The 27,755-nt window shown below is 37.3% G+C and overlaps 1 protein-coding gene across 2 annotated transcripts in view; it reads left to right on the top strand.

Annotated features, from left to right (window-relative positions):
- The window catches only part of PLXDC2 (plexin domain containing 2), a 250,408-nt gene that overhangs the window by 123,484 nt on the left and 99,169 nt on the right, over window positions 1-27,755 (top strand). For both annotated transcript variants that reach the window (XM_083861238.1, XM_083861239.1), the window contains exons 3-4: window positions 12,820-12,966; window positions 17,737-17,806. In XM_083861238.1, coding sequence (XP_083717364.1) covers window positions 12,820-12,966; window positions 17,737-17,806 — 217 coding nt within the window. The remainder of the gene's footprint in view (window positions 1-12,819; window positions 12,967-17,736; window positions 17,807-27,755) is intronic.

The raw sequence follows: 27,755 nt of genomic DNA, 5'->3' as shown, positions 1-27,755 counted from the left end.
AGTCTGAAAAGCAGCACAGATCATACATTAGATGTCCTAATTATCTACTCTTGCTAAATTACACCAAAAACGACGTCACTTGCAATTAGAAACAGAATCTGGGATAATCATTAATTTACTCACTATTTTCTGTTTGTCCAGCTGAGTTTTTCAACAGTGATGTCACACTTTCTAGCCAGTCAGCAGACTGAAATATCCCTGTCTTGGCTTTTTTCAGGCTTTCTGTTTCAAAATGGTAAACTAGGCAAATGCCTTATATATTTTTCTTTTGAATATACCAATTGCTTAGTTATATCAAGGTTATCTTAACACTTTTATTGGGTCTTGCTGCAATGTTCAGCTGGACTAAATGCATTGCCAGCTCTGTAAAAAGTGTTGTAGCAATGAGCCTGTCAACGTTTCCAGTATTCTCAATCTAAACTCAAGAAGTGATGGTTCTGCTAATAACTCAGGTATAGCTGAAAAGGGAAAAGGTTGGAGGAAAGATTCATTCTCTATTTCCTTTAAGCTTGGGAGGAGTGGACGGAGAAGGAAAGAAATTAAAAACTAGCTTCCCTACTCCTAAATAAGAGAACTCCATTGTAATCCTGAGTTCATTTCCACATGCTTAGCTATGTTGGCCAACAAGGCATTTAATTTAACACATTGATGAGAATGAATCTTTATAGCAAGGAAGGAGGCAGGGAATTCAGAATTTAACAGCAATCTGCCTTTGAATTTTCTTAATGATAATATTTTATTTTTCCATATCCTTAATTTCCAACTTCCTAAAGCATATTCCAGAATGTTGGAACTCATGACTGAAAGGAGCTATGAGCCGAACCAACAGACCTTGTACTTTCTGAATTAATTATTTCAGTCATACATGCCTCAGCTCTTGCTTGCAGGGTTTTGCTGAAAATAGATTCAACTTGTGAAGCTGAATATTAGTGTGGCTGTGAAGGCTGGGAATTCTCTCCTTTCCCAGACACTTCCTTTCTGACCCTTTTAAACCATGTTCACCTGCAGTGTCCTCAAGAGAGGAGACTTGTATCAGTTTGGTCATGCAAAAAAAGCAGATTATGTTAATTTCTACCCATGCAAAGCAAACAGCTTTAGCTAATTTAACAGCACTCAGCAAATTGTGCATAGTTGGTTGGAGCAGGGTGTGAGGGTGAATACTTTACGAAGTTGTTTGTGCAGAGAAATTTGGGTAAGTAAGAAAAAAGTTGTCACACTAAGCCACACAATTCCAGTTTGGATAGTACCAGTCCTTAGGGATAGATTTTCAAAGCTGGAGGAATTCTGCTGACATTGATGGATTACTCAGTGTCTCTCCAAATCTTTCATGTTTCTTTAATATGGGAAAGTCAATTATCTATTATCTCAAAACAGTAAAAATGTGGCATGTAAACAGATAAGTCCATTGTTTCAGGTTTGGTCAGACACTTCATTTGACTCTGTAAATTTAGTATTTATGCCAAAGTCAATGATCTATCCTCACTGTGATTGTGTGAGTTATACAGACTTTTCAAAGAGAATAATAAATGAAACCACTGCTCAAAATTCATATCAAGAAGGGGATCAGAGTCAAGAAAGTTCCATTTGTATAATGTACATTCATTCTTCCAAAAATGCCAGTTAAATGTTTTAACTGCTGAAGAAAAGGCTGATGAAACACTTTGAAGAGATGTAGCATTTCATACACACAACAAAAATAAATAATGGAAATACCAGGAATTTTCTTGGGTTTTTTTCTTCTGTAACACCAGCATGCGTTCATGTAGAGCATATCTAAGTCTTCACAGACCATCACTATAAAAACAGTATACTGATTTCTGGAAAACAAAATTGGCAATAGGAGATCTTAGAGAGTTTGCAGCAAATTGCAGTGTGCATAACGAGGGGAGAAAAAATGAAAAAGAATAGCAAACACAGTCCCCCGACCTTTCAGTGGCACAACATTTAACAAAAGTTAGAGTGATGTGACAGGGTTACTGGAGGTTTGCTTCATGCATTCGTAGTAAGCTGCATAATTCTTCACAATTTCCTACTAAATTTCTTGATAAATGAAAGCATCATTTTCTGAGCATTCTTTCCGTAACCTTAGCAACAAAAGTAGGAAGAGGGAGAAATTGCAGATGGAAATCCTATCTGTCTGATCTCATCTAGGCGGAGCAGTAAATGTCTTACGGGATAAAATGTCAATATCTCTCAGAGGCATTCTGCTCCAGTACAGATAACAAAGCAAGCTGTTTCTCAGGTTCTTCCTGCTCCAGGCAAAGTATGGATGCCTCTCTTCTGGTGTATGAAAAATGTCTTTCAGTGCTAGAACAGACATAATCTGGCTCCAAAGTGCTACTACTTAGACCTGGCTTACATAGGTCAACAACCTGGTGGGTGTTCATTTTGAGGGTATAACTTTGGGGGTATAATATTTGCTGGCACAGTGGATTATAGCAAGTTTAGTGAGGCTGTTTGGATCTTCATTCCCTAGTCATAAGCTAGTGCCCCCAACATCCCTATTTGTCTAGAAAACAAAACCCACAACTCTTTGTTGAGTCAAAATTACTGACTATGTAGTTAAAAGAAATAGCAATTCATTCCTGAGAATTTTTTTTTTCAATAAACCTGGAAATAGAATTTTGATTTGATCATTTAGTCACTAGCAGCGTATATAATGTTGATTTTCCTTATATTATATCATACATATTATTTCATCACCTTGGAAATCAAGGTAATTTCTTAAATACACTGCAGCGGTTTTGTTCCTTATATAAACATTCAATAAAGGGTAGTACACATCTGTACACTGCTCCAATAATGAACATGAATTTAATATTTATATGAAATATTAGGTGACTGTCTATACAAGTGCTTTTCTTTCTTATTTGTAGTTATTACTGAAATTGGGGGTGAAATTCAGCTCTTCAGTTTGGAAACCTGAGAGCAGATGCACGTGGCGTAGACAAGGAATGTGCAAGTTTTCACCAGGGCATGTGATGGTAGAAGGTGAAATGGCTTCAAGAAGATGGGTTTAGAGGAGATATTAGAAAAAAGTCTTTGCCATGAGGATGGTAAGGCACTGGAAAAGTGCCCAAATTGTCCGGAGCAATTTGGATGACTCACCCCAGGAAGATTTCAAGGCCAGGTTGATTGAACTCAGAGCAATCTGGTCTAGTGGAAAGTATCCCTGCCCATGGCTGGGGAATCGGAACAAAATGATCTGTAAGGTGTCTTCCCACACAAACTATTCTGTGAGCAAAGCTGTTGGAAATTTAAGGTGAAAGGTGCCTAGCTATAGATGTCTGAGATAACTTTAGGCTGTGGTTATACGGAATGGTCTACTGCCACTCCTGTAGGATAAGGGTCAGCTGTAGGTCCTGAATCATATCTGCAATTTTCAGATGGCCCTGGGTTCCTTCAGTGCTTAGTCAATTAGATTTCATCCATCGTCAGTACAGGCAGTGAAGTTAAAGTGTGTATTTGGATTGTTCTGAAGTGGAGCTGAAGTAGCTGGCAAATCTTCACTGACTGCATTTAATAGATTTGTGGTTCTGATAACAACTACTTACAAACCCAGCTCTTAGGTAGACAGCTGCACTGAAATATCTAACCTGCACACCAAATAACATGCTGCTCATCTACCTATTTTTTTAATCTGAGTCTGAAGAGAAAAAATATATATTTTTTTTTACAGATATACCAATAAATTGTATCCAAAAAAATTGTATCAAGGTCAAAATGTTGAGATTCCTCCTCTCTTTTTCCTCTCCCTATCTTTTTTGCTACTCCACCAACCCCATTGATTGGGGTTGATTTGAGACACAGGTAAAATCTTTCACTGGTTTTCAGTGCTTAGATGTTTTGCATCCCTTCTGTTGCTTGAAATTGTCAAAAGACACCCTTCAAATCAAAAGTAATTCTGCAGTGCCTTGTGATTTATCTTCTTAGTGTCCTGTATTTAGATGAAAGATAAAAAAGGAAATACAAGTTTATGCAATATTCCACTTCGGATGAATCTACTCTGGAAGAGCAATATAGATTTAGAAGTTATACACAAGAAAAATAACATCAAAACAAAAACAATATATTAGTATAATTTTGAAATGTTTGAGTATGTTGTGTCAACTGCACTCTAGGTTAACTTGAAGGTGTACTTTTCAGAGACAACAGAGGGAGAATATTATTTAGAAATCTTGATCTTGTCTGGGTAATTGTGAAGTGCACAAAGTATTCCTCTTGAAAAAGACAGTGCAGATTCTGCACAAAGCTTGTTTGGAGCCTGATGTCAGGCAAAGGCAGAAACTTGGACACGCCTGTCTAGGCAACATGTAACTCATCAAGCATCTCAATTAAATATGATGTCTTAGAGTTATGGCACGAGAGTTCTCAAGGGATTTATTTATTTTATTGAGCATGACTGCAAAATCTGATAAAGAAGCATGTCTGTGACAAGTCTTTAAAAATTGTGGCTGATGATTACAGTTTGGTAAAACTGTATATAGCATTTTTTTAATATTCTTGTGTACACAATCCAGAGTGAAATGCTATTACAGATGTATACAGAAAAATACATGTGAATAAAGCAAAATGCATCCTTTTTCCAAACAAAAGAGCAGTAGAAATTGCTACCCACTTCCATAATCACTGTCTTTCTCTGTAAGCCATGATTGGTACTTTTGAAATTTTGCGTGTTGCTTGCAGATTTCAGCCAGTCCCATGCTTAAGTAACTAAAGCTTCGTGTTGTACGTGAGAGCTAAAGTAGAAAGTGTTGTGGCTAAATAAATTACCAGTTTGTTTGCAATCTGTTTAAAACCAGTGCTGCCCAGGGAAGCCATGGTGATGCAGTTTGTCCTGTGATGCCCAGGTTCTCTGATGGGCATGGTCTGGCTATATGCTCTCCAGCACACAACTGGACTGAGCAGCATGACTTTGGCAAAGGCTGGGGCTATGAGGTGTATGTGGGCCACCTTTAAAAGCTTCAGAACAAGCTTTATCCCTACAGGTAAAGTGCTACTGCATTAATTAACCCATGCTCCTGCCTATGTCAACTTTGTATTGATCATATGTGTTCCTACAACTGATTGCCCTACAATTTTGGCTCCAAACCCTGAAGGATTCCTCAAACATAGTATCAACAGCTCAGGGACGGCATCTCACACTGGTGAGCATGGGGGCAACTTCCTGCACTGTCCTATGGAAAGCCCTGATCAACTACAAACTATACCTGCTAATATCAGCTTGATACTTCAGACCTGTAACACTTGCCATACCAATTTATATTTGCCATTTCCCCTCTTCATGTGAGGCCTCAGGGCTCTTGGTTGGGTCTTGGTTGCTGTTTTCCTTGCATCTCTTCCAGCAGAGAAGTGCCAAAGAACAAGAAATAAGGATGACTTACATCTTCTGGCATTTGAATATATAGTGGAGGAATACATAGGCTACAGAGAGTTTAAAGTTGCTCTAATACCTGGGTGGAAAAAAGAAGAGGTTTTATAAAATTAAACTGAACTTACATATTTAGGGGGAGGAAAAAATTGCCCAAGTGTGGCTATTAAGTAGGTTAAAGTACATATGCTCAGAAACACAGTCTTGTGTGTTTTGTTATATTCCACACGGGAAGTAGATCTTTAAAAGACAAAATACTAAATCTTTAAAAGCAAACTTGACAAAAATGTAGTTATTTATGGTATTATCTGGAGTCATAAGCCCCCAAGAACAGAGCTGGTAAGAGATGTGGTTCATAACCACAATATGCTCTGCAGTCTAGACCTGGCAGATAGGTTTTTGTGTTTACAATAAGCCATTTTTGCAGTTTCAGTTTCATGAACCCTGCAGTCATATACCCATATCTAAAAATGAGAATATAAACTCTAAAACCTGTGCCATAATTACACCAAAATAAAATTTCTGCTAGACATTTTTTGGGCATTGTCTTGAAATGGTTCCTTTTATTTTCTTTTAGTAGAGAGGATGCTATGGAGCAGTTAATAAAAACACATTTTCGTAATTTCATTCCTCAGACTTCTGCTCCAGCAAATCATGTACAAAACTGCATAATAAATATTTCCCTGTAATTGGGTTTTGAGTGACTGGTGATTTGGCTTTTTTCCTTTCTTAAGTAAGGCATTACAGAGATTTTTGCTCTTTTGAAGCTTGTCTCATATGACAAGACAGTCCAAAGGGCTTTATAAGCCTGCTGTAATGACCCCTAAATAGACTGACAGTTTTATAGCAGTCCCCAAGAGGGAAGCTTCCTTTCAAAAGCAGCTGAATATCATGGAAAAGGCAGTGACTCCACATTGACTTTTCACAAAGCCGGAAAGACTAAATGGCTTTCTGGATTAATAACAGTTTTATGGCATCCTTCTCTTGCAGAATGTCTGTCAGCATGTGTGACTCTCCATTATAGGTGCTGTCAGGAGCTCAGAAAAGTGCAGTTTAAAACCTGGGAGCTTAAGTTGTTATAGAGCTGTGTGAAGCCTTGTGTCTGCATGTAGGCTAAATCCTTTGTTTCATCCCAGCTGATGACAGCATTTAATATTTACCATAAAAACCTCTGAATGTAAATCAGTGAGATTCTGGGTAAAGTGACTTCCATGTTGGCACTAGTGAAAACCTGACTACTGCACACAATACAGGCTTTCAGGATTCTGCAGTGTATTCATGTAGCCTCTTCTTGGAGAATATAGTTTGAGAAGACATTCTTAATACCAGAGCACTCAGACACAGCATCTCCTCTTCAGTTAGATTGGATTCCTCTCATTCATTAGTCATTATATTAGCTGTTCAAAATGGGTTTTTCTAGGGTTTGTGTCATCAACAGTTCACACACCATCTTCAGGTTCTGCTGGTTGTTGATGTCGAGTATGTATGCTATGCCCAAATTGCTATATATATAAATATTCCTTAGTTTTCTCCATATCAGACATTTAAAAAATTGCAAAAAAAAATTGAAAAAAAAAACAAAAAAAAAAACCAAAAACAAAAACAAAAAAAAACACCACACGCCAGAAAAGCCAGATTGCAGCTTTGTCACTATGAAAGCACCAAGTCACTGTAAAAGCACTTCTCTAAATTGCATGTTTCCTCAGTAGATTCATACAGAACAAAGATTTTTGTTAGGAAATTGAGCAGCAGAGAGTTTATCCTTGATGCAAAGTGCTTATGAAATTGGTAAATCTGAGCACCTCAGAACAATCAAGCTTCCTAAGCAGCAGCCCCTGTATATATCCTATGTAAGACTTTGATGTTGTAATCCACATAGACCTTACCTACTGAAATTGAAGCTTTCAGTTTTGAGAGGCCAGTTCAAGTTAAGTATTCCTCAGGGTTCTTCGATTATCAGATCCTATAAACCTGTAAATCATAGCATTGCTATGTTATGATTGTAACTACAGTATTCTGTTAAAATTAGTTACATGGCAGCAGCATGCAAAGTGTCTCTATCCCTATTTTCCCTGGCCCTAATCTTCCCACTAAGACCCCATCTCAGGATAGGTGATGATTTCTTGTACTGTCTCGTCTCCTGTGCTAATAGCTTGTATACTAGGGATGTTCTCCATGTGTCCTTGACACCTGCCCCTATCCCAGTCAGTGTCTGCCTAAAGAAAATGTGAATAAATGAGGAAAATCAGTTGCAACACCATACACACACGCTTCTCCCGCCCAGGTAATGCAGAGTGTGACCGTGCATCTCTGTTGCCCCTTCTCAGGGCCCAAAAACATGCTATTGAGAAGAGGCTTTCCATCACCTGCAATGCAGAGCTAGCTCAAGTCCTTTCCAAGCTGTCACCTCTTCACTTCTGTTCTCCCTCTTGGGCTGTTTCTAGCTGATGGGTATTAATAATGCTCAGAAATCTAAAAGCTGTTTTCTAGCAAAAGTTTGAAACAATTCAGAAGTCACTTTTGGCTGTATTTTATTGACATGATAGGCAGAGATACTATAAGAGAGTATCCAGCATGACATGTGGTTGGGTGAAAGTACAAATAGTTTTGAGGAAGCTGTTTTCGTTGTATGTGTGCAGGATCACATTGTTGTCATATTTAAATAGAAAGGGTGTTTTCATTCTACAAAATGGATTGCCAGAACAGCTTTATTCCTTAGGGAAATAATTTTAATTGCTAGCTTATTTCATTTCTCTAAATACCCAAAGAAGTATTGTTATCTTTGCTATTTTTGCTGAAAAGTAGTCTGTTTTAAAATATATAATTGCATGTTTTCTACTTTGTATTTTCATTTTAGTCTACAAATGGACCTTTGAGAAAACACTATTCTCTGATTAATTTCATAGGTTATGAATCTAGAAATGTTTGTATTCAGAAGTAAAGACTTTCTCAAACTATTAATTTGTGATAAATTTTCTAGCAGAAATTTCAGTTAATTTAAAAATTGACCTAGTCTGTTAGTTTTGCAATATTTGCGTGATTTGTTAACATAATTGTTAAAAATCAGATACCACTCCTTCCATTCACAATGATAAAATTAAGCATCCATAAAGTCTACCACCATATCCTTGAGGGCTTCAGAGTTTTTACATTTTGTTGTCATAGTTGAAGCTGGAAATGCAATTCCAATAAGTAGCATATTTAAATGGACAACAGTTATCAAATTCAATGCAGTCTTGCTGTCTTCTATCACATCTGGCAATAATTCATGACACTTGATAAGGAAGATCTGAAGATGAGGATCCTTGGATGGAACCATTGACTGATCAAACGATTGATTGATTTTTCATTGATAATGTCACAAACAATGTTCCAATATTGGGAGAAGGCAGCCAAAACAATCTGCTGAAATGTAATGGCCATCTGGTTGGCTGATCCATAATAATTTGCCTTTTCTTTTGTTTTTTTTTCTTTTCTTTCCTTCCTTCCTGCCTTCCTTCCTTCCTTCTTTCCTAGAGAAAGCAAGACTTTTTCTACAACATACTATTGTGCAACAGCAGAGCTCCTTCCTGGGTGTGCCATCTGGTTTACTCTGGCTGAAGTTATTAGTTTTCTTCAATTAGAGCCTTACACAGAGAGAGCTTGAGAGATGGCAGAACTTCTTGTTCAGTAATGTCTGTGGTTTGCATCAAATTGAATCCAGTATTTAAAAACAAAATATTCATGCAGTTGGATTAAACAGCAACTCTTTACTCCTAAATCTTGTTTGATAATATCCTCTGTCTTCTAGAGATTTACATTACTTTTCAGTTTCTGTTAAAGAAAAAATGTAACCGGAAAAGAAATAAATTTCATGAGTCCCATGTATGTGATGGTGTCATCATAGAATCATGGGGTCTTCATTGAGAGGGAACTTTATTGTTTCGTGTTTGTTTTGATACTATTTTCATGTATATCTTTGGCCAGAATTCCCGTTAATGATTTGAACTAATGTCAGAGATAGTAATGTAATAATGTAGTTGTTACTTTTAAATATCACATATCACATAAAGACCATATCACACATTGGAAGCCTTAATCCGTTAAAGGACAGCAGTTACTGATGAAATGAGTATGTGATGTTTGGACTGTATTTGGGATTATCTGTATATGTAATGTATGGAATGGAAGTTAGTTCTTTGAATTCGACAAATACTGAACACCAAGTATTTAAAGAAAGCCTAATCTTCAGTTGTGCTGTGCTTTTACAAGTAGTGCATGTATTCAGCTTTCCTGAAAAATTCAGTTGTAGTTGGAGAAGTATGGGAATACATTCAAAGTGTCATCAGACAATATCCCTTGTGAAAGCTAAGAAATTAATCTCTACAATCAACGATAAGATGGCAACTCAGCATCAAGTATTGCCTGAGGCTAAAAATAACTTATTTCCCCAAAAGAAAATTGTTATGAGATGTTCTAATAAATATTCCCTTTATACTCACAAAGGTTGCCAACAGTAATCCTCATAGCTAGTGCAAAGAATATCTGGAAAAATCCTTTGCTTTAATGCCGTACTGTTCCATAGAAGAAAGGTGCTATGTACTTCATATACAAACAGAATTTGGACAGAATTGCACATCTAGAGATCTAGTGGGACAAAATGCTCATATCCCCCAAATACCTGAAAAAGAAAGAAAAAAGAAAAGCTTTCCTGAAGCAGTAAAGGGTATGTTCTCTGCTTCCTCTCCATGTCCTTTCTTTCAGTAACATGCTTTTATGTCACTAATAGATACTGAAAAGTTTATTTCTCTTCATAATTGTATTTTTATATAATTCTAATTATCAGCAAAACTCTAAATCTGTCTCATATAACTATTAAAATTATTTTCTTCATTGAGTCACTTACATGCAAATTCGATAAAATTTCTTGAACATATTTCCTTCTTATGTAGTACCTGCCTGTAGGGAATGGAATATATTATAAAGCAGGTACAATCAGCCAAAGAATATAAACAGGTCTGACAGAATGAAAACTTGTAGGTATCTAATGATACCAATAAAATCATATTTATTAAAGACTCCAAGAATTTCATTTCCATGGTAATGCAAATTAGGAACTATGAAAACAGTGACTTGGAACAGAAGCTTGGATCCTAACTTACTGGGAGCTCCCAAGCTGCTCACATCAAATTTAGTAGTTAGCTGCGTGTGCCTTTTTGTTTCAGATTGTAAATTTACAGATGGATTTAAGGAAAATTAGGATGTGAGAGAGAAACAATTAATAGTATATTCATAAAATACATCTGCGTGAAGGCTATGAAGAGGAATTCTGTCTTTCTTCTATCATTCAAGTAGAAGTGAATTTGTTTCCTTCCAAAATAGATAAAAAATCTAAGATTATTTAACTTGAATTAAAATACTAAATGAAACTTTTTATACACAAAATTTGGTAGACGTAAGTAATTGCTCACACAGTACCAAAATCTTGAGCTGAAGGCTATAATTTAAGTGTTTGATTTACAATCTGTTTGATGGATCTGCTTTAAGCTGAAGTCAAGATATTTAAAACATTCTTACAGAGCTACCAACTAGGCTCAGTGCTAGAGCCTTCTAGTTGTAGAGTTGAGGGCTTAGGTACTAGAAATTAACTGGAGTAGTTTTTTTAGCTATAAAAAAATTGGAATGCAGAGAATCTTTGCAGTTTTGACTATAGTTTAAATATTGCATGATTATCTGAAACAAACTGTTTTGGTAATTACTTGTTATTTGTCTCTGGAGCTCTTTCCTTGGAATTTTCTATCCCTTAAATGTGACCATTATTTACTAAGGACATTTTTTCAGAATGATAAATTGGACTGGGAATATATATATTTGTTTTTAAAGCTTTTAATTTACAGTATCTCTATTGTATACATGACAGCAATAGCTGCTTATGTTGGCCACAAAAGGAGGAAAGAATTTGGTAAGGTGGCTGGCTTTTGTCATCTTCCTGACAATACAGTTTTCATTATGTTTATTTTGGTGACTAACCTAGAGCTTGGGAATCTGTTAGAAGCTGCCTCAGAATTGTTACTGAGATTTACTGGACATGTAAAGTACATCCTGGCATGCTAAGTCCAGCAGAAGACACAGAAATTGTCAAGGAGAAAATAACCTGATTATATCTGTAACAGCTAAAGTAAGATACATTCAGTAATGATGTTAATGTAGGGTCAAATCCAGCAGAAACAGGATTTATGGTCAATATGTGTAATCTAGGACATAAATGATGTCATTAGACTATAAGTCCTTGCCACAGATGTCTCTAGCTCAGGATCATGTCAGCTGGAATGGGCTGTGCATGATCTGGGGTTGCGCGGAGGGGATGTCAGGTCTGCATGGCAGCATGCCCTGATTCGAGGGTACTCCCATGTGGTTGACTGGATAAAGGAGCTACAGCAGGGGAGGAACATCTCCATCACCCAGGTAATTTCAAATTCTAAGTCCTCATCTTCAACTTTCTATGGTACTTCTTTTTTCTGAGTTTGTTTTAATTTTCAAACTCTGTCATCAAGGCTTTGGGGGTTTTTTACTTTGTCTTAGAAGGGGAGAAAGCAAGAATGGAACTAGGAAATATTACCATGTGCTACTTTTGTAGTATTACTTGAAGCTATTCAGCAGAAAGCTGGCAATACTTTTGATTTAAATATTTTGTGGTTGTAACAGCTTAGTCTGAGTAAAGAAAGACTGGGAATCTGAGAGGAGTTTAATTTCTTGCCTCAAACCACACACTTTTTTTCCTTTTTTTCTGTCTTAGGAAGGTAGAGACCTTCACAGTAATTGATTGCCCTTAACAAAAATTCACTGTGATGAGCACAATAGCAACTACTGTATTTTTAAAACTACAAGAATTAGGAATATTTCTTCCACAAATATGTTTATATCTCTCTGCTTTGAAGGGGCAAATCTACAGTTAACCAAACTTTTGGAGATTTAAAATAAAATAGCATTGTAAGCCTACAGCTATTAGGAATGTTTCAGATGTTCTTCAGTAGGATAGTCTAGTGAATTATGTTCAGAAATGTTAAAAACTACATTAAGGTGTTATTCATGAATAGTTCTCATGGCTTCATTAGAGTGTGGCCATTGTTACAGGAACTGTCTATCTTGCCTCAAAAGACATCAAACATTTCACCATAGATTTCACTGATGTGGTTATTACATAACATCTATGATTGGTATTTGGGATAGTGAACATTATAATCATAATGTAAGATGATTGCATGAGGTAACTGCCTTGTCAACAGCTAGTGGTTAGGAGCAGAGCTGTCTCTGCAACATATTTACAGTTTTTACTCTTTTTCCTTCATTGCTGAGTTTCTTGGAGTAGCAACAGGACTCAGTATTTCAAGGGTGAGTTTTATATAAAACTAAGGTGCATCTTCCATTATAATCTGGGGTTTTTTTCTGTGTTTTTTTCCCTTTCTCAGGAGGATACAGATCATAATTACTATACATCAAGGACATACGGCCCGTATGATTCTACCAGCCGGGATTTGTGGGTCAATATAGACCAAATGGAGAAGGACAAAGTAAAGATTCATGGGATCCTTTCCAATACCCATCGCCAAGCAGCAGTAAGTTATTTTATCATTTTCTTTTTTGGCTAACATGAATATTTTTCCCCAGTGACACCCACAGCAGTGTTACTAAGTACCATGACTATTGTTCAAAGAGCTATATCTTGGAATTCTGCTTAGGCTGTGGAAGTCTTTACACTATTGTTATCAAATGATTCTTTGAACTTTTTGAACCTTCTGTAACAGTCTTTCAGAGATGCCTTTACAAATATCTTTAAAATTTTCTTCTGTTCCTAAGAATCACAAACTATCAAATGGTAAACCACTTGTGTTGCTGAAATCAGAGGGAATTTTACTGTTGAGTTTAATAGTAAAAAGCTGGGTTCAGCATGAAGTTGATGAAGTTTTAAGTCTCTCATGAAATATATGTGTGGTCTGTGTGCACTTCTGTTTTGTATGAAGTGTCATGCTTATATTTCATTTTGGGACAACTGATAAAGCTCATGAGAATATCATATAGTAACAGAAATGATGTGATCACAATTTTAGGTTATCAGCAAATAAATAAATTGGACTGTGAATAACAATCATATTTAACTTATTGTAGTCATGCTGCTGGTAAAGTGGGTATGAAAATAATGGTCTTACGTGCTTAGAAATGGAGTGTATGATTTAGAGATTGTATTCTCTGTTCTCACCTGTGGCTAGAAGCTGCATGCATAGAAGAGCCAATATGAGCATAAATTAAATACAGAAAATTATAGCTCAGAACTATGGTTGAAGAGACTCTTGGTTCATCCATTCAGCAATTTAGCTCCAAAAAAAATCTTTGGGTTTTGTCAGTTTAAAACAAAATTTAGTGAATGTCTTACTTAAAGGTTGTACAATTTTTAAAGATGCAGATATGTTTAACAGTTTTAAAGCTGAGAGAAAGCCCACATTTAATTCATCTTTTCCTTTGTAAATCTGTTTTCTCCCTGGAACAAGCCAGGTGATTACTCAGGAGAATGCAAGAGGCAGCAGAAAGAAATAATGTGGTGTTTAAGTCAGAATATAGAAAGCAGAGTGAGGTGATAAATCCAGCTCATGTAACTGACAGAAAGTCCAACTAAAAAAAATATATGTTTCATAGTCAAAAGACTGGAGGCAGGCAGGGATAATGCAAATGCAGATGGTTCAGGCAGTTATATGTCTTTGGGGTAGACTTCATAAAACAGTGTATCAGCTATTTTCTTAAGACAATTTGATTCTAATGAGAAAAAAAGAACCTCAAGGGTACCTAAAATTGAGGACCTCTGTTGTCTGTCTTGTCTACTTCATGTGCGATCCCAGTGCTCTGTGTTGAGGGAAAAAATGGAAATATCCCAAAAGAAAAGGTAATAAATAAATTTAAAAATTTAACCCATGCTTAATGATTAGTAAAGATGACACCCTTTCCACGTCTTTGTTGTAAGCACTTTTGTTTCCAGTTGGATCCCAAGATTATGCAGCAAAAATGACCATCCCAAGGGGGCCATTTTTGGAAGTTTCTAAACTAGAGGCCAGAACGAGGCAATATTTTTGGTCTGGTGTGGGATCAGTGTAGAGGACCATTCAGCATGGCAAATGGAAACTTGAGGGCTTCAGATGTTTCTCCCCAAAGCAAGTGGTTTAAGACTTTTCTTCTGAATGTGAGGCCCCCTCTGCCTTTGTGCCAGCTCCAGCACCAGAGAAGGCTCTGGTCCCTGTTTAGCACACTGATATCCATCTCTTTTCATGCTTACCCAAAAATTTTGGACTATGAGCTTGAGTGGCTACAGCCATGTCCACTACATAGAGTTTTTAAGACCCTTTTTCCAGATCTGTTTTATGTCTCCTAAAGGATTAAAAAGTATCAGAATCATCCTGTAAGGTTTTATTCCTTATTTATGCATCTATGATTGATATTTTGTATGTGTGTGTCCAAGTAAACAACATCCATATGTACTACACAACAGTGTTTAACAGAGAGATGTGATCTTTATAACTGTACAACTGCAGAGTCATATATTTTGAGATCAAACATACCTCAGCAACAATCTCTTACCTTCTCTCCCATAAACTTTGGCATTACTCTTTTTAAAAGGCTATTTTGCACATCTTGCTGTGACTTAATGATTTACATGATATTTTCTAAACATTATTCTCCAATTTGACAATAGAACCAGGAGATAAATTATTACATGATAAATATTAAGGAATCATTTATGATGTCAGGGAATGCTAACAATTTTACACTCAATTTGTGTGCTTTCCTTTATTTGGAGGTAAATAATCCTGAGAGTTCCCAGAAGCTGTCAGTTGGTTTTGCTTCTGCAAGAAAAGTCATAGACTGGAGAGAATCCTGGAGAGGATCCATGAGATGGTTTGACTTTATAAACAGCATAGTAATTGTTTGTGGAAAGTAGCAAGCATATATTAATGGAACAATTAAAATGTCTAACACTACAGGATTTATAACACTAGTATTAAGGGTGTTTTTTCAATATATTCCGTCCATCTTCTTAACCACATAATAAAATTTTAGAGGTGGCTTTGATATTCAGTGTCTTTAGATTAGATATCTAAGAGTTGATTACTCAAACACTGACCTAGAACACAGGATACATCATACTTGGGAACTCAACTCCCTTTTCTTCCAGTCCATTCTGTCATTTATGCATGGAGAGAACATTTTTATTTTAGTGAATTAAAAATTCTGATATTCTTTCTTAAAAACAAGGTATGTTTTCTAGCATCAAAATAAAAGCAAAATCTTAGTGACTGCCAGAATATTGTGTTTCAAAATAATATGTAAATCATGTTGGTTCTTACAGCGTTATGCTAAAAAATTTGCTCTCTTCAACATTTTTACCTTGTCAGAATTTAAGGTATCACATTTGGACTTCAGTTAATGGGAGATCTATGTCTGGCTTGAGTGGAAATGGGATCAAGTTTTGTTGCAAACATCTTTATACTAGTGTTTATATTATAGTAATTTAGAAGACAGATAAGGGGACACACTTTTCATTTGAAGTACTTTAATGGCTGCTCTGATTCAGAAAGTTAAAGTGAATAGGTAAAATGGAGGATGGTGTATAAAGGAAAGAGGGAAAGTTTGGTCAGAAAATTGGTAGTTTTAACAGAGTTCTTCAAATTATGTTTGATATAGTAATTTAATAGTGCATTCATAGATGTAGCATACACTTCAGCAGTGAAAGCTGTAGAACCTGGTAAAACAACATTAGTGTGAGTTAATTCATGTGCTGTCTTTTGCATATGCCATTTTTGACTAGAAATGTTCAGTTGTACATCCATATTTATATATATACAGAAAAGGTCTAGAACGTACTCAGTCCAATTAACACATTGCATGGATTTTGCATTCTAATTAAAAACAAACAAAAAATGTGCTAATAAATCCAGTCATAATTCTGTCTTACACTTAAATGGAAAGCAAATCTAATTTAAAGTTACTATAAGTCTTCAACTGCTAATTTCATGCTAAATAATTCTTTAAACATTTCTGGTTGATATAAATATATTTTTTCCTGAGAGAAGAATCTGAAAATAATAAACACGGGACAGAAATAATGGTAGGGAAAACAAAGACAAAAGAGTACTTCTTCCTTCCTCCCTCCTTTTTTAAAATGTGTGGACTGTTGCCCTTTCTCAAGTGGAGTCATCAAAAGCTACGATTGAGGGACAGTCACCAACAACCCATTTTCACACTTACTGTAGTAAATCCTCCAAAAAAAGGAATAATGGACTGCATGTTCATATTTAGTATTTTGACCATTTTGGAAGAGATGTGTTTTTCACATATTATAGATAATATGTGAATACTGGGATATGAGATATTATATATAAACAGTGAAAAGACCTTGCTGAGATTTCAGCACTCCTTTCTGCCATGACCACTAATTTATTCAGAGTTTAACTAGGTAGCACACAAGGTGATAATTATGAGTGGCCACAATAATCATTGAGCTTTGGGAAAAGAATGAAAAAAAAATAAAGCCATAGGGAGATAGGCAAAATGAGTTTGAATTTGAATGTTGCTTTATGGTGAGCTTAGTTGAGGAGAGGAGTTCCTTCCCCAAATTACAATTCTCTGCTATCAATTCAGCTGATAGAGGATAGTCACCTGTAGGTAGATGGAGGAAAAATAAGGCTCTTTTAAATCTTTTATTTATTTATTTTATTTTGCAAGTACCTTAAATAGAGTTTGTTATTGCTTCTGTTGAATATTTCTTTATACATCATTTCATCTCCTAGCTGACAATATAGAGAATTTTAGGAAATGGTGTCATATGGGTTCAATGGAGAAATTACCTTACAGGGACCAGCCTTCATCAGACAGGCACCCAGGCAGCAGCAGGATGTCAGGGACAGCACTTGAATCTGAAGGCTGCGGTGGCAGAGCAGCAGAAAGCCATCAGCCAAAGTAGCAGTCATACTGTAAACATAGGTATTGCTAAGGCTTTAGATATTGATGGGTTCTTTTAAGAAAAAGGTTAAAGCGACAGTTTTTTAAGGAGAAACTCTACAAATCTTTTATTAATTTTATTCTTGTAATTGAGTTACAATGTCTGTTCATGTATTTTCTCTTCTGAAGTTTTTTTTTATAAAGAAACTGCTTTAAGTGTTTAAGTGCTCCTCAGAATTCTTTCCAGTTAGCTACTGGCAATTCCAAATTAAGAATAACAAGGCTCCAGTGAAAAATAAAAAGCAATGAAAGAGATATTTGAAGTAGATGACTGTTCATCTTTTTTTCTCTTAATGTTCTGCTCAATATTGATATCATTTTATGCTGTTATTCCTTTCCAGAGAGTGAATCTGTCCTTTGATTTTCCATTTTATGGACATTTTCTACGTGAAATTACTGTGGCAACCGGTGGTAAGTGGCTTTCTAACCATTTACTTTGAGTAAGATGGGAAGAGTTTCTTGCAGCTATTTAAAAAGCTTTTTTCTTTCTAGCTTGCATATGTCAAGAGATAAACTGCAGCTTTTATTTAGGAAATTTTCCTGTTCACAAAAAGAAAATCACAAAATATCAATATGATGAAAAACCTCCAGCAGTTTAAGTTGAACTGTTATAAACCCATCTCATTGTAAGACTTTACAGCATTAATCCCTTTCTGTTTAGGCATTTCCCCCAGAACTCAGGTGTACATGTGTTTAGCAGTTGCACTGGAGACGAGGAGGGAGACAGGGTTTGCCTGCACGAGGGGAGGGATTTCCTGCCCAAAGATGAGAAGTGCTGCTAAAAGTACAGCAGGTGTCACCTGTAAGGCAAACCCATCACAGTGCATTGTCATGGTGTGGTACAGCTTCTGAAAATATGGCCTTCCTCTCCTCTTTCCTCTTCATGAGAGAGAGAAGTGGGGTGAGAAGGGAGGTAGGGCCAGCTGAAGCTCCCAGTCTGGCAGCTCTGGGCACCACTGACAGCTCATGGTCGGAGTTCTCCCTCCCACTGGTGTTGGCTGCTGCTTGTGCTAATCTCATGCACTGGGAACAGCCATCAGCTCCTTCTGTTCCCCTCCCACTCCACCTCCTTAAAAGAAAATTTGATTCTAATGAGACAAGGGAAAGGAGATGACATGGAAGACAACACGTGAGAAAAAGAGAAGGAGTAATAGTAAAAAATGGAAATAGGGAGGCAAAAAGTAGCACTGTGGAGAGCACACCCAGAAGATCCTGTGGTCCTTGAACATATCCAGGAAGTTCATGGATCCTGACTGATGGTGTCCAGCCTAGAGATGGACAGGACAAGCAGGCAGAAATAGGAGCCGCCATCATCAGGAGCAATTCTACCCTCTCCCTGATCAGTTTGTTCTTCTCTTGCTACAGGGTCCTGATTGACACAATCAGGGGATATCCATGTCCCACTGGAGCCCTGAATGGGGAGGTTATGACTAAAAGATTAGGGTAGAACTGCAGCCAGTGTCTCAAAAAAAGTGGGAACTGGAACAGAGGTTCCTGTCATGCTCCCCATTAGGATCTTTATTTTGCTACCAAAGCAGAATTCAAGTGATGGACAAAGGTGAATAAAGGCTGATATTAAAGGTTGATTTGCAGTAGAATGATAAAAAAAAAGGATGCAGAATTATGAAGTGACTTCATAATTATAAGTTTTCTCTTCTTGATCAGCAATGACATTTTGATGCTGATTTGGATCAGATGAGCCAAGAACCACTAATTTTGAGATTTGTCTGATTTCCATTCTGCTTCGCTGTTAGTTTCATTTTGGTACTTGATCATCAATGCCTAGTTGTGTATTCTTTATTAAAGGAGTTGCATTTGATGGGCTGCCAAAACCAAGCATGTGACCTGTGCAGCGAGAAAGGATGGGTTGGATCCTGCAAAGCTAAAACAGCAATGAGGGGACAGGGTTCATCCTCTAAATGTCCCATTACCCTTACTGCTTTGCTTGGTTCCTTAAAATTTCACAAAGCTCACTCTCTCCAAGTAATTCTTTTTGTGTGATCATTCTGCTGAACCTTCCCATTTAATGGAAATCCTGATTTTTTACAACTTTTACCATTTTCACTAATATGCTGCTCTGACCAGCTTCTCCATCAGATCCAGAAGTCTTGGAAGGAAAGTTAATCTCATGAGGTGAACTGTGTAGTAGAAATTTCTGAGGTACATTTTTTTTTTTCCTTTTGATACAGAGTAACTGGGGAATTTAAGTGGTTTTGTCTTTTGTTTTCTTTTTTTAAAAAAAACGTCAGAATATAAAAATTACTGCAGCTCTGCAGGATTCTTTCCTCTTGCTCTTAATGGAACACCAGCTTTTCTTTTCGCTACAGTTTAACTAAATAAAATATTGTTGCAGTAAATAGAACTATAGATTATTGTCAAGCTAAAAAGGCCTTTGAAATCAGTCCTTTTAATTTACATAATTGACATTAGCACAGAGATATTTCTGTCTTTCATTGACATTTCCATGATTTTTCCACCTTAAAATTAAGCATGAAAAATATCTAGCTAATAATAGATTTTAAAATGCTCCGTAACTATAAGTCATTCTCTCAGTCCAGGATAAGATGCAACCTTAACTGCAACTATAAGCCTCCTAAACTCATCTAGCAGGAGAAGAAAGGTTAATTTCTCTACTAACTCTCTTAAAGTGTTTTGATTCTGACATATTTGCAAATTTTGTTGCTAGGCTTAGCATCACACTTCACGACCAATGATTTATGGTAACAAAAGATGAATACAGATTCCACATGTTTCATATACTCTTAGTAACCAAGATTTTACAATGGCATTACTATTATTAGAGACCTGGAATACGTCCAGAGGTTATTCTGAATCAAAAGAATGACAAAGTTAATGTGTACAGAGCTCTCACATGACAGATGTCCATTTCCTGGAGAGCGGGATATTATTAATTATGCTAATGACAACACTACAAACTGTTTTTTACATCCAAATCATTAATTAAATAATCTTCTCAAAAGGGAAGTCAAGGACAATGGCACATTAAATTCCTGTCACAATAAAACTACCTCAATGTTTTCCGCCATTCTTCATGGAGTGTGTGCTGTGGCATAGTAGGGTTCCCAAATTGCTTAGGATGATTTTGGAATCACTGTGGTTTAAAACTCAACTTCTTTTCTCTTTAGCTAATATTTATTTCCTCTTCTGAATAGTTTTCCTGACCTGATTGTGTTTAACTAAGAAAAGAAGGAATGGGGAGTGATAATCAACAGTTTGAGGGGTTTATTCACTGTTGTCTTAATTTGTATTCGAAAAGGCTATATATTATTATAGGGATTATATATTAGAATTGAAATAATTATTAACAAAATTAGTAATTGATTTTTTGCTATACAGGCATTTCTCTATATATAGTTCTCAAACAAGAATTTTGGTTTTTGTGAAGCTTTCTCAAGTTTGTGCCCTACAGGCCAAAAATGTGATTATTTTTGTAAAAACACACTTGTGAGATAGCAAGTCATGTTGTGCATGCCAGGAGCTGAGTATATGAAGTCTGCTTGTTGCCTGTCACTGACACCCCTCATGGAGCTCAGTGGAGCTGGGAAAACCCTCACTATGTGATACATCTCTCCATGCACTACCATAACCTTTCTTATGGGCGTCCTTTAAGCTATGTGGCCCCACATCCTATTCAACATGCTGCAAAATTCATTGCCGGCTGTATTAATTTTCTGTGTTTGTGCTAGTAAGCCCCTCTTGTTTATTCTCTGTAGGAGTTTCTTTTTGTTTGTTTGTTTTGTTTATCAGTCTCTAATATTTAGTGTAATTTTATATCATATACTGTAAGTTATTTAGGTTTGGGGTTTTTTTTTCTTTTATGGCATTTTTAATGACATTTAATTTCTCTGTGGTATTGCAGGGAGCAGGAAAGGCATTTCTGTGCAAGCACTGCCCAGCATTAAACAAACATAACAATAACAGTAGAAATTGAATTGACTAGGTGGTTACATTTTTAGATTTATAATGCTGGATATTGAGACATTTTTTTCAGCTAGTATGAAGAAGGCTCCAGAAATGTCCACCTACCCTGTGTAATAGCAAATTGCTGAAGTCGAAGCAAGCAGCTGAATTTTTATTGTATTAAATTCTGGTGAGATTATATCTGGTGAATCATGTTTCACTAGAGGAATATTCCAGATGGAGTAATTGTTTGAAACAATTGCCTGAGCATTTCTACCTCTATCAATCGAAGGAGTACCAAACTAAGAAATAAAAAGCCATCCTAACAGTAAATCACAGTGCAATCAAATCAAAGTTGATAATTTTCTAGAACACAAATCAAGAATTCTTTATATGATTATTATTTCCTAAGGACAGATCTCATGCTTAAAAATACTTGTATTTATGGAAGAAAGAGATTCCAAAGAGATTTGTGCATCCGGGATTCACACAGCTTTTCATCAAAACTACAACTGTCCTAGACTCTACTGACAAGATAAGAACACAAGCATTGGAAATACTGAGCTAATTTCTCTACTGAAACATGATGTTATTGGATCTTGCATTGAGGAGCTGCTGTGAGGTACCTGAGCATGGTTCCTAAACCCTGACTAGTCAAGATAACTGATTCAAACTAATCTTTCATTCTCATGAGGAATCATGCTTATTTCAGTATCAAATTCTTTTTAAGTGTACATATGATTTGTGGGAAAGTAGCAGAGGCAAAATATCTCTGGTTAGCAAGCTAGTTGGTTAGTTGCTTAAAAGCTGAAGTTTTATACAAAAATAACACTTTACATTTTCTTTTGGGCATTGGATGTGTATATTGTGTTATGGAATTCTGTTCAATTTTACTGTTTTCAGTGTAGCAGGAGGGGTATGAAAAATAATTACCAGAGTGTGGAGAATTCTAATGCAATTTCCATCACATTTTGCAGTACTTTCAAGTAAAAGGGATCAATGACAAAGAGAGAGAGTATGCTGTGGGGAAGGAATAAAGCCTGATGTTGCACTGTCTCAGCCCTATCTTTCTGTGTTGGCACACAGAGAAATACCTCTGAGCAGAAGGGAAATTTGTCCTAGCTGGTGGTGCTGTGGAAAGAGAAAGGACCACGGGCTCAGGACCTGAGCTTGTTAAGGGTGAGGACAGTTGTGAATTTGTGGCCTGCAGAAAGTCTATGCTAATGAATTATTTTCCCTGCATCTCATGAATTTATTTTCTTAAACTTCCAAACCAGTGGATAGGAAGAGTGAAATTTACCTGGCTCTTCGAATTATCAGTGTCCTGAGTGGAGCATTTTATTGGAGTGTGTCAGAAATTTCAGCAAGTTTTTTCTGGCTGTTCCTGCTATTCTGAACCTTTCAGCAGAGGAGCCAGCAGGAGACACGTTCATCACTTAATGAAGAGTTCTTTGACAACTCAAATTGCCCTATGGGCAACGTCTGTTAAATGGCAAAGGTGATACAAAGCAGGGTGAAACACAGTGTTTCCAGCCAAAATTAGTGCCTCAGATTAGCTTTTGTCTGTTACAGGGGATTACACTTGTCATCACCAGTGGGCAGCTCACTCTGAAGGGATTGTGGAGGTCTGGCTGTTGACTAGCTCACAGAATTGCCTTCATTCACCTTGTCTTTTTCTGATGTCTTATATTGCCATGCAGTTGTAACAATTTTTTTTTTCTCCCTGTAAAGCTTCTTTTTTCTGTAACTCTCTGTCAAGTGTCCTGGGAATACCCCTCCTGTCTTTGTAAGGGACTAACCACTCCCTGGAAACTCTGCTTTGCCTACCTTTTCTTGGTGAACCCTTGCAACCCTTTCCATTCCCATACTAATGCTTTATCTGTACAAATTGCATCAGAAGCACTTAGGGCAAAGAGAATGATAAGCTTTAGGGGGGAAAAAAAAGCAAAGCATTCCATATGCCTTGACATTTTCATATATCAAGGCATTTGCCAACTTTGTGATGTTTATGGGCAGTATTGGTAGTGAAGTGGTAACAGCTTAAAATGGCCATATTTGTGGTTGTAAGACTCTGTTTCATAGAATAACAGAAAACTAGCCAAAGTATTTGTCCATATATATTGCCAAATAAGAATTAAATAAAATTAAATAACTGCAGAAAAGAATATTAAATTAAATTATTTAATGTTAAGGCAAAGAGCCTTCAGGGTAGCTGAAAACCACTCCACTGAACACTGGGAAGTTGTTAGGTATAGACTATGTCTAAAATTGATCCATAAATTTTTATAGTATAATTTTTTATTAACATTTATCTTATGCTTAGCCTTTACGGTAGCATTCAAAGTCTCAATAACATTATGCTGTTACCTCATAGTAAAGATTTTTAACATTTGAAAAATCTTTGTTTTCTCCAGCTACTAAAAAATACAATGTTTCTTTCGCTTGGCACATGCTTATAAGTTAAAAAAAAAAAGCTTCAATACAGTTCTGCCTATAGCTTCTAATTAAAAGAGGAAATTCCTGATGAAGAGTGGGAAACAACACCTTTTGATTATGTGTAAGCGTGGAATTCCTACACCAAATGAAATGTGGTCAGTTCATAAATCTTGTAAGATTTGTAAAATAGCACTTGGATATATCTGCTTCTTAAAGCTAAAATTAAGATCACAATAATATTTGGCTACAAAATTTTTTTTCATAGAGTATTTAGAGACCATTCAGGTTGGTGATTGTAAAAAATTCAGCTCAGAGTTAATATTAATAATTAAACATAAAGATTGCTATAAGTTATATTATTTATAATAACAAGTGGGTCTTAGTTTGAATTCTGTCCAAATGTTATTGAAAATTTTCCTTTCTGAAAAAGTTTACCTCTAACTTTGACAAAAGTTAGTTTTTCCTGGTTTTCTTAGTGTTTGAGTTTAATTTTTTTTAATGTGTTGAATTCCTACTAATATCAATATTATTCCCAAAGGGCAGTAAAATCTTTTCAGTCACTTGGTCCCATGGGCATCTTAATGAAGGCTCTTTTCCTTAAACTTTTAAGGGAAACCTATTTTACATCTCAAATCAGGCAGCTGTAAATGCAGTTTTATAATTTTGGATGTAAAATCCTGTATAATGTGTGATGCTATTGCTGCCTAGTACCCAGTGGCACCAGATACCATTGATGACTTGTAAAAGTCAGGGAAACTGAGGGTTTTGTTCTCCTTTACGTGTTATCCTCCATATCTGTAGAGGTTATACATTTGTGTTCTTGTTCCTAGAATACTTATGAAATTCATATTGTTCATCATATTTCTGCTGAAATCTAGGCACCCGCACATGCACTGACTGATCATTTGGATTCCTTAAGAAATGACTGTTAAGACAAATGTTCACAGAAATGATACCGTATTCCTATTGCTATAAAAATGAGCTGTAAAGCTCCTTAGATTGTCACAGGGTGCTTCCCTAATTGTCTGCACCTCATGTCAGGGCAGCTCTCCATTTCTGGGAGTAGCAGGGTGATTACAAGAGCACTGAGCAGGTGAGTTCCTCGTTCTCATTAGCCACACAGGTTTAGGGTGGGGCTTTCCTCCAGTGAGCAGTGAAGTGATTAAAAGAGTGTTCTAGGGAGTGTGGCCCATCTGTGAGGTTGTGGCACAGCAGTTTGTGTGGCAGCTCATGCAGGCAGGATTGCGGGTTTTCTCCTGCAAGTGCGGTTTTTAGTTTGTTGTGCTTTAGTTGGTTGGGTTGGGTTTCTTCTGTTAGTAATGGTTTTTACACAATCAAAAGCTGCAGTTGGTAAAAGTGTATGTAGCCAAATAGAACCCTCCAAAAAGGATGCATCTGTCCAGACCCCTTTCTGTGGAGAGTATTGGAGCCTATCACTGGTACCAGGAGCATCGCAGAAGAAGCCTGCCTGCAGTGTGAACACGTAAATGATCTCCTTTTGCTGGTGGCTGACCTTAGAGAGGAAGCTGAAAGACTAAGGAGTATTAGGAAAAGTGAAAGGGAAATAGACTGGTGGAGTTCAGCCCTTCCATCCTTGAGGGAGGCCCACCAGGAGTCAAAGGACTCCCATGCCTCCCACTATCAGGCAGTTGGAGGGCACTGGGTGCATGAAGGAGAGTGGAAAGGGGACCCTACTGGGGGAGGTAATAAAAATTCCTCCTGACCCCCATCACCTACCCAGGTGCCACTTCAGAATAGGTATGAGGCCCTGGATCTAGAGGGTCAGCGAGATGACACAGAAGAAAATGATCTGCCCAGAGAGCCTCCCAATTACACTTTGTCTGTCAGATGGACCGCCACCTCTAACATTAAAAAGAAAAGAAGGGTAGTCATAGTGGGTGACTCCCTTCTGAGGGAAGCAGAGGGCCCTCATTGTTGACCAGACCCATCCCACAGGGAGGTCTGCGGCATCCCTGGGGCTCAAGTATGGGATATTACTGAGAGATTCTCTAGGCTGATTCAGCCCTCTGATTATTACCAACTGCTGATACTCCAGGCTGACAGTGATGAGATTGAAAAGAGTAGTGTCAGGGCAATTAAAGGGGACTTTAGGGTCAAATGGTTGATAGGATAGGAGCACAAGTAGTGTTCTGCTCAGTCCCTTTGGTGGCAGAAAAAAACAATGAAAGGAATAGGAGACCCCCACCTTACCAACAAGTGGCTCAAGGGCTGGTGTCATCGGCGAATTTTGTGTTCTTTGATCATGGGGCAACTTTTATGGCACCTGGCCTGCTGGAACTGGATGGGCTCCATCTCTCTGTTAAGGGTGGAAGGATTTTAGCTCATGAACTGGCAGAACTCATTGAGAGGGCTTTAAACTAGGTTTGAAGGGGGAAAGGGATGAGGTGGGCTGTCTGGAAACAGGCCCAAGGGTGGTAAGCCTGAGATAGAGGGTGAAATCCCCCAGTAGCCCAGCTGAAGTGCATGTAAACTAATGCATGCAGCATGGGTAACAAACAAGAAGAGGTAGAGGCCATGGTACAGCAGTAAAGTTATGATGTAGTTGCCCTCATGAAACCATGGTGGGACAACTCACATAGCTGGAGCACTGTACTGGATAGGTACAAGCTCTTCAGAAGAGAAGAGAAAGAGAGAAGAGATGGAGGGGTGCTTTTGATGCCATGAATATTGAAACTAATGAGAATGAAGTTGAATGCCTATGGGTACTGCCAATGTCGTCCTGGCCTGTATCAGGAATAGTGTGACCAGCAGGAGCAGGGAGGTCATTCTTCCCCTGTACTCAGCACTGGTGAGGCCACACCTTGAGTGCTGTGTCCAGTTCTGGGCCCTCAGTTCAGGAAGGACGTTGAGACGCTTGATCACGTCCAGAGGAGGCAACGAGGCTGGTGAAGGGCTTGGAAAACAAACCTGTGTGGAACAACTGAAGGAGCTGGGGTTGTTTAGCCTGGAGAAAAGGAGACTCAGAGGTGACCTTATCACTCTCTACAACTTCCTGAAAGGAGGTTGTAGTCAGGTGGAGTTAGTCTCTTTCTCCAGGCAGCAACCGACAGAATGAGAGGGCACAGTCTTAGGCTGTGCCAAGGGAAATATAGGTTGGAGATTACGAAGAAGTCTTTTACAGAAAGGGTGATAAAATACTGGAGTTGTCTGTCTAAGGAGGTGGTGGAGTCACCATCCCTGGATATGTTTAAAGAAAGACTGGATGCGGCACTCAGTGCCATGGTTTAGTTGAGGTGTTAGGGCTGGGTTGGACTCAATGATCTGAAGGTCTCTTCCAATCTTGTGATTCTGTGCTCTGTTAAAGCATGTTCTGCAATGGCAGGAAGCAGTAACACTCATCACTGTTCCTCTCTGAAGTCACAGAGAATGTTTACAAGTTGTAGCAGAGCAGCACTCAAAGGGAAAAGTGTCAGTCTGCTTAGTTGAGTTTTTTCCACTCTGCATGGGTTGCACTAGGTGCAAGAAGAGAGTAATATGGGCAAGGTTTTTTCCTGTGTAGATAAAGTACTTTTAATTTTGTCAGGAAAAGAAATTAGAAATATTATATTTGGAAGTATTTATCAGCTACAATATCAGTTCAACTAATTTGTTAGAAAGCTATAGGTAAGAGTCCTATCCAGTTAATATTTTTTTGTTCTATCAATGAAGGGATCTTACTCAATTTTAATGCTGCGCATTTTATTACCTTAAAGACGACAACAACAGCTCACAGGATGATGTGTATCAAGGTGTTTAAGCTAGTGTGATGTTAGTACAACACTTAGGTATTTATTCTATATTACCTTTGTTACTTAATCTGTGTTGCATTAGCTCTAGTATCTTCAACATGATGTATGTGGTATAGTGCCATCATCCAAAAAATCAATTAAAAACAAGTTGCAATAAAAATAGAAATCTAAAGTCTTGAAACAATGCCCCAATTTGCAACTTGAAATGTTTTGGAAAACCAGATTTCTTGCCCCAATATTTTGCTTCAGACTTA

This window comes from Zosterops lateralis (assembly GCF_965231275.1).
Source record: "Zosterops lateralis genome assembly, chromosome: 1".
NCBI classification, from domain to species: Eukaryota; Metazoa; Chordata; class Aves; order Passeriformes; family Zosteropidae; genus Zosterops; species Zosterops lateralis.
Note: the sequence above shows the minus strand (reverse complement) of the source record. Positions and strands in the feature narration are given on the sequence as shown.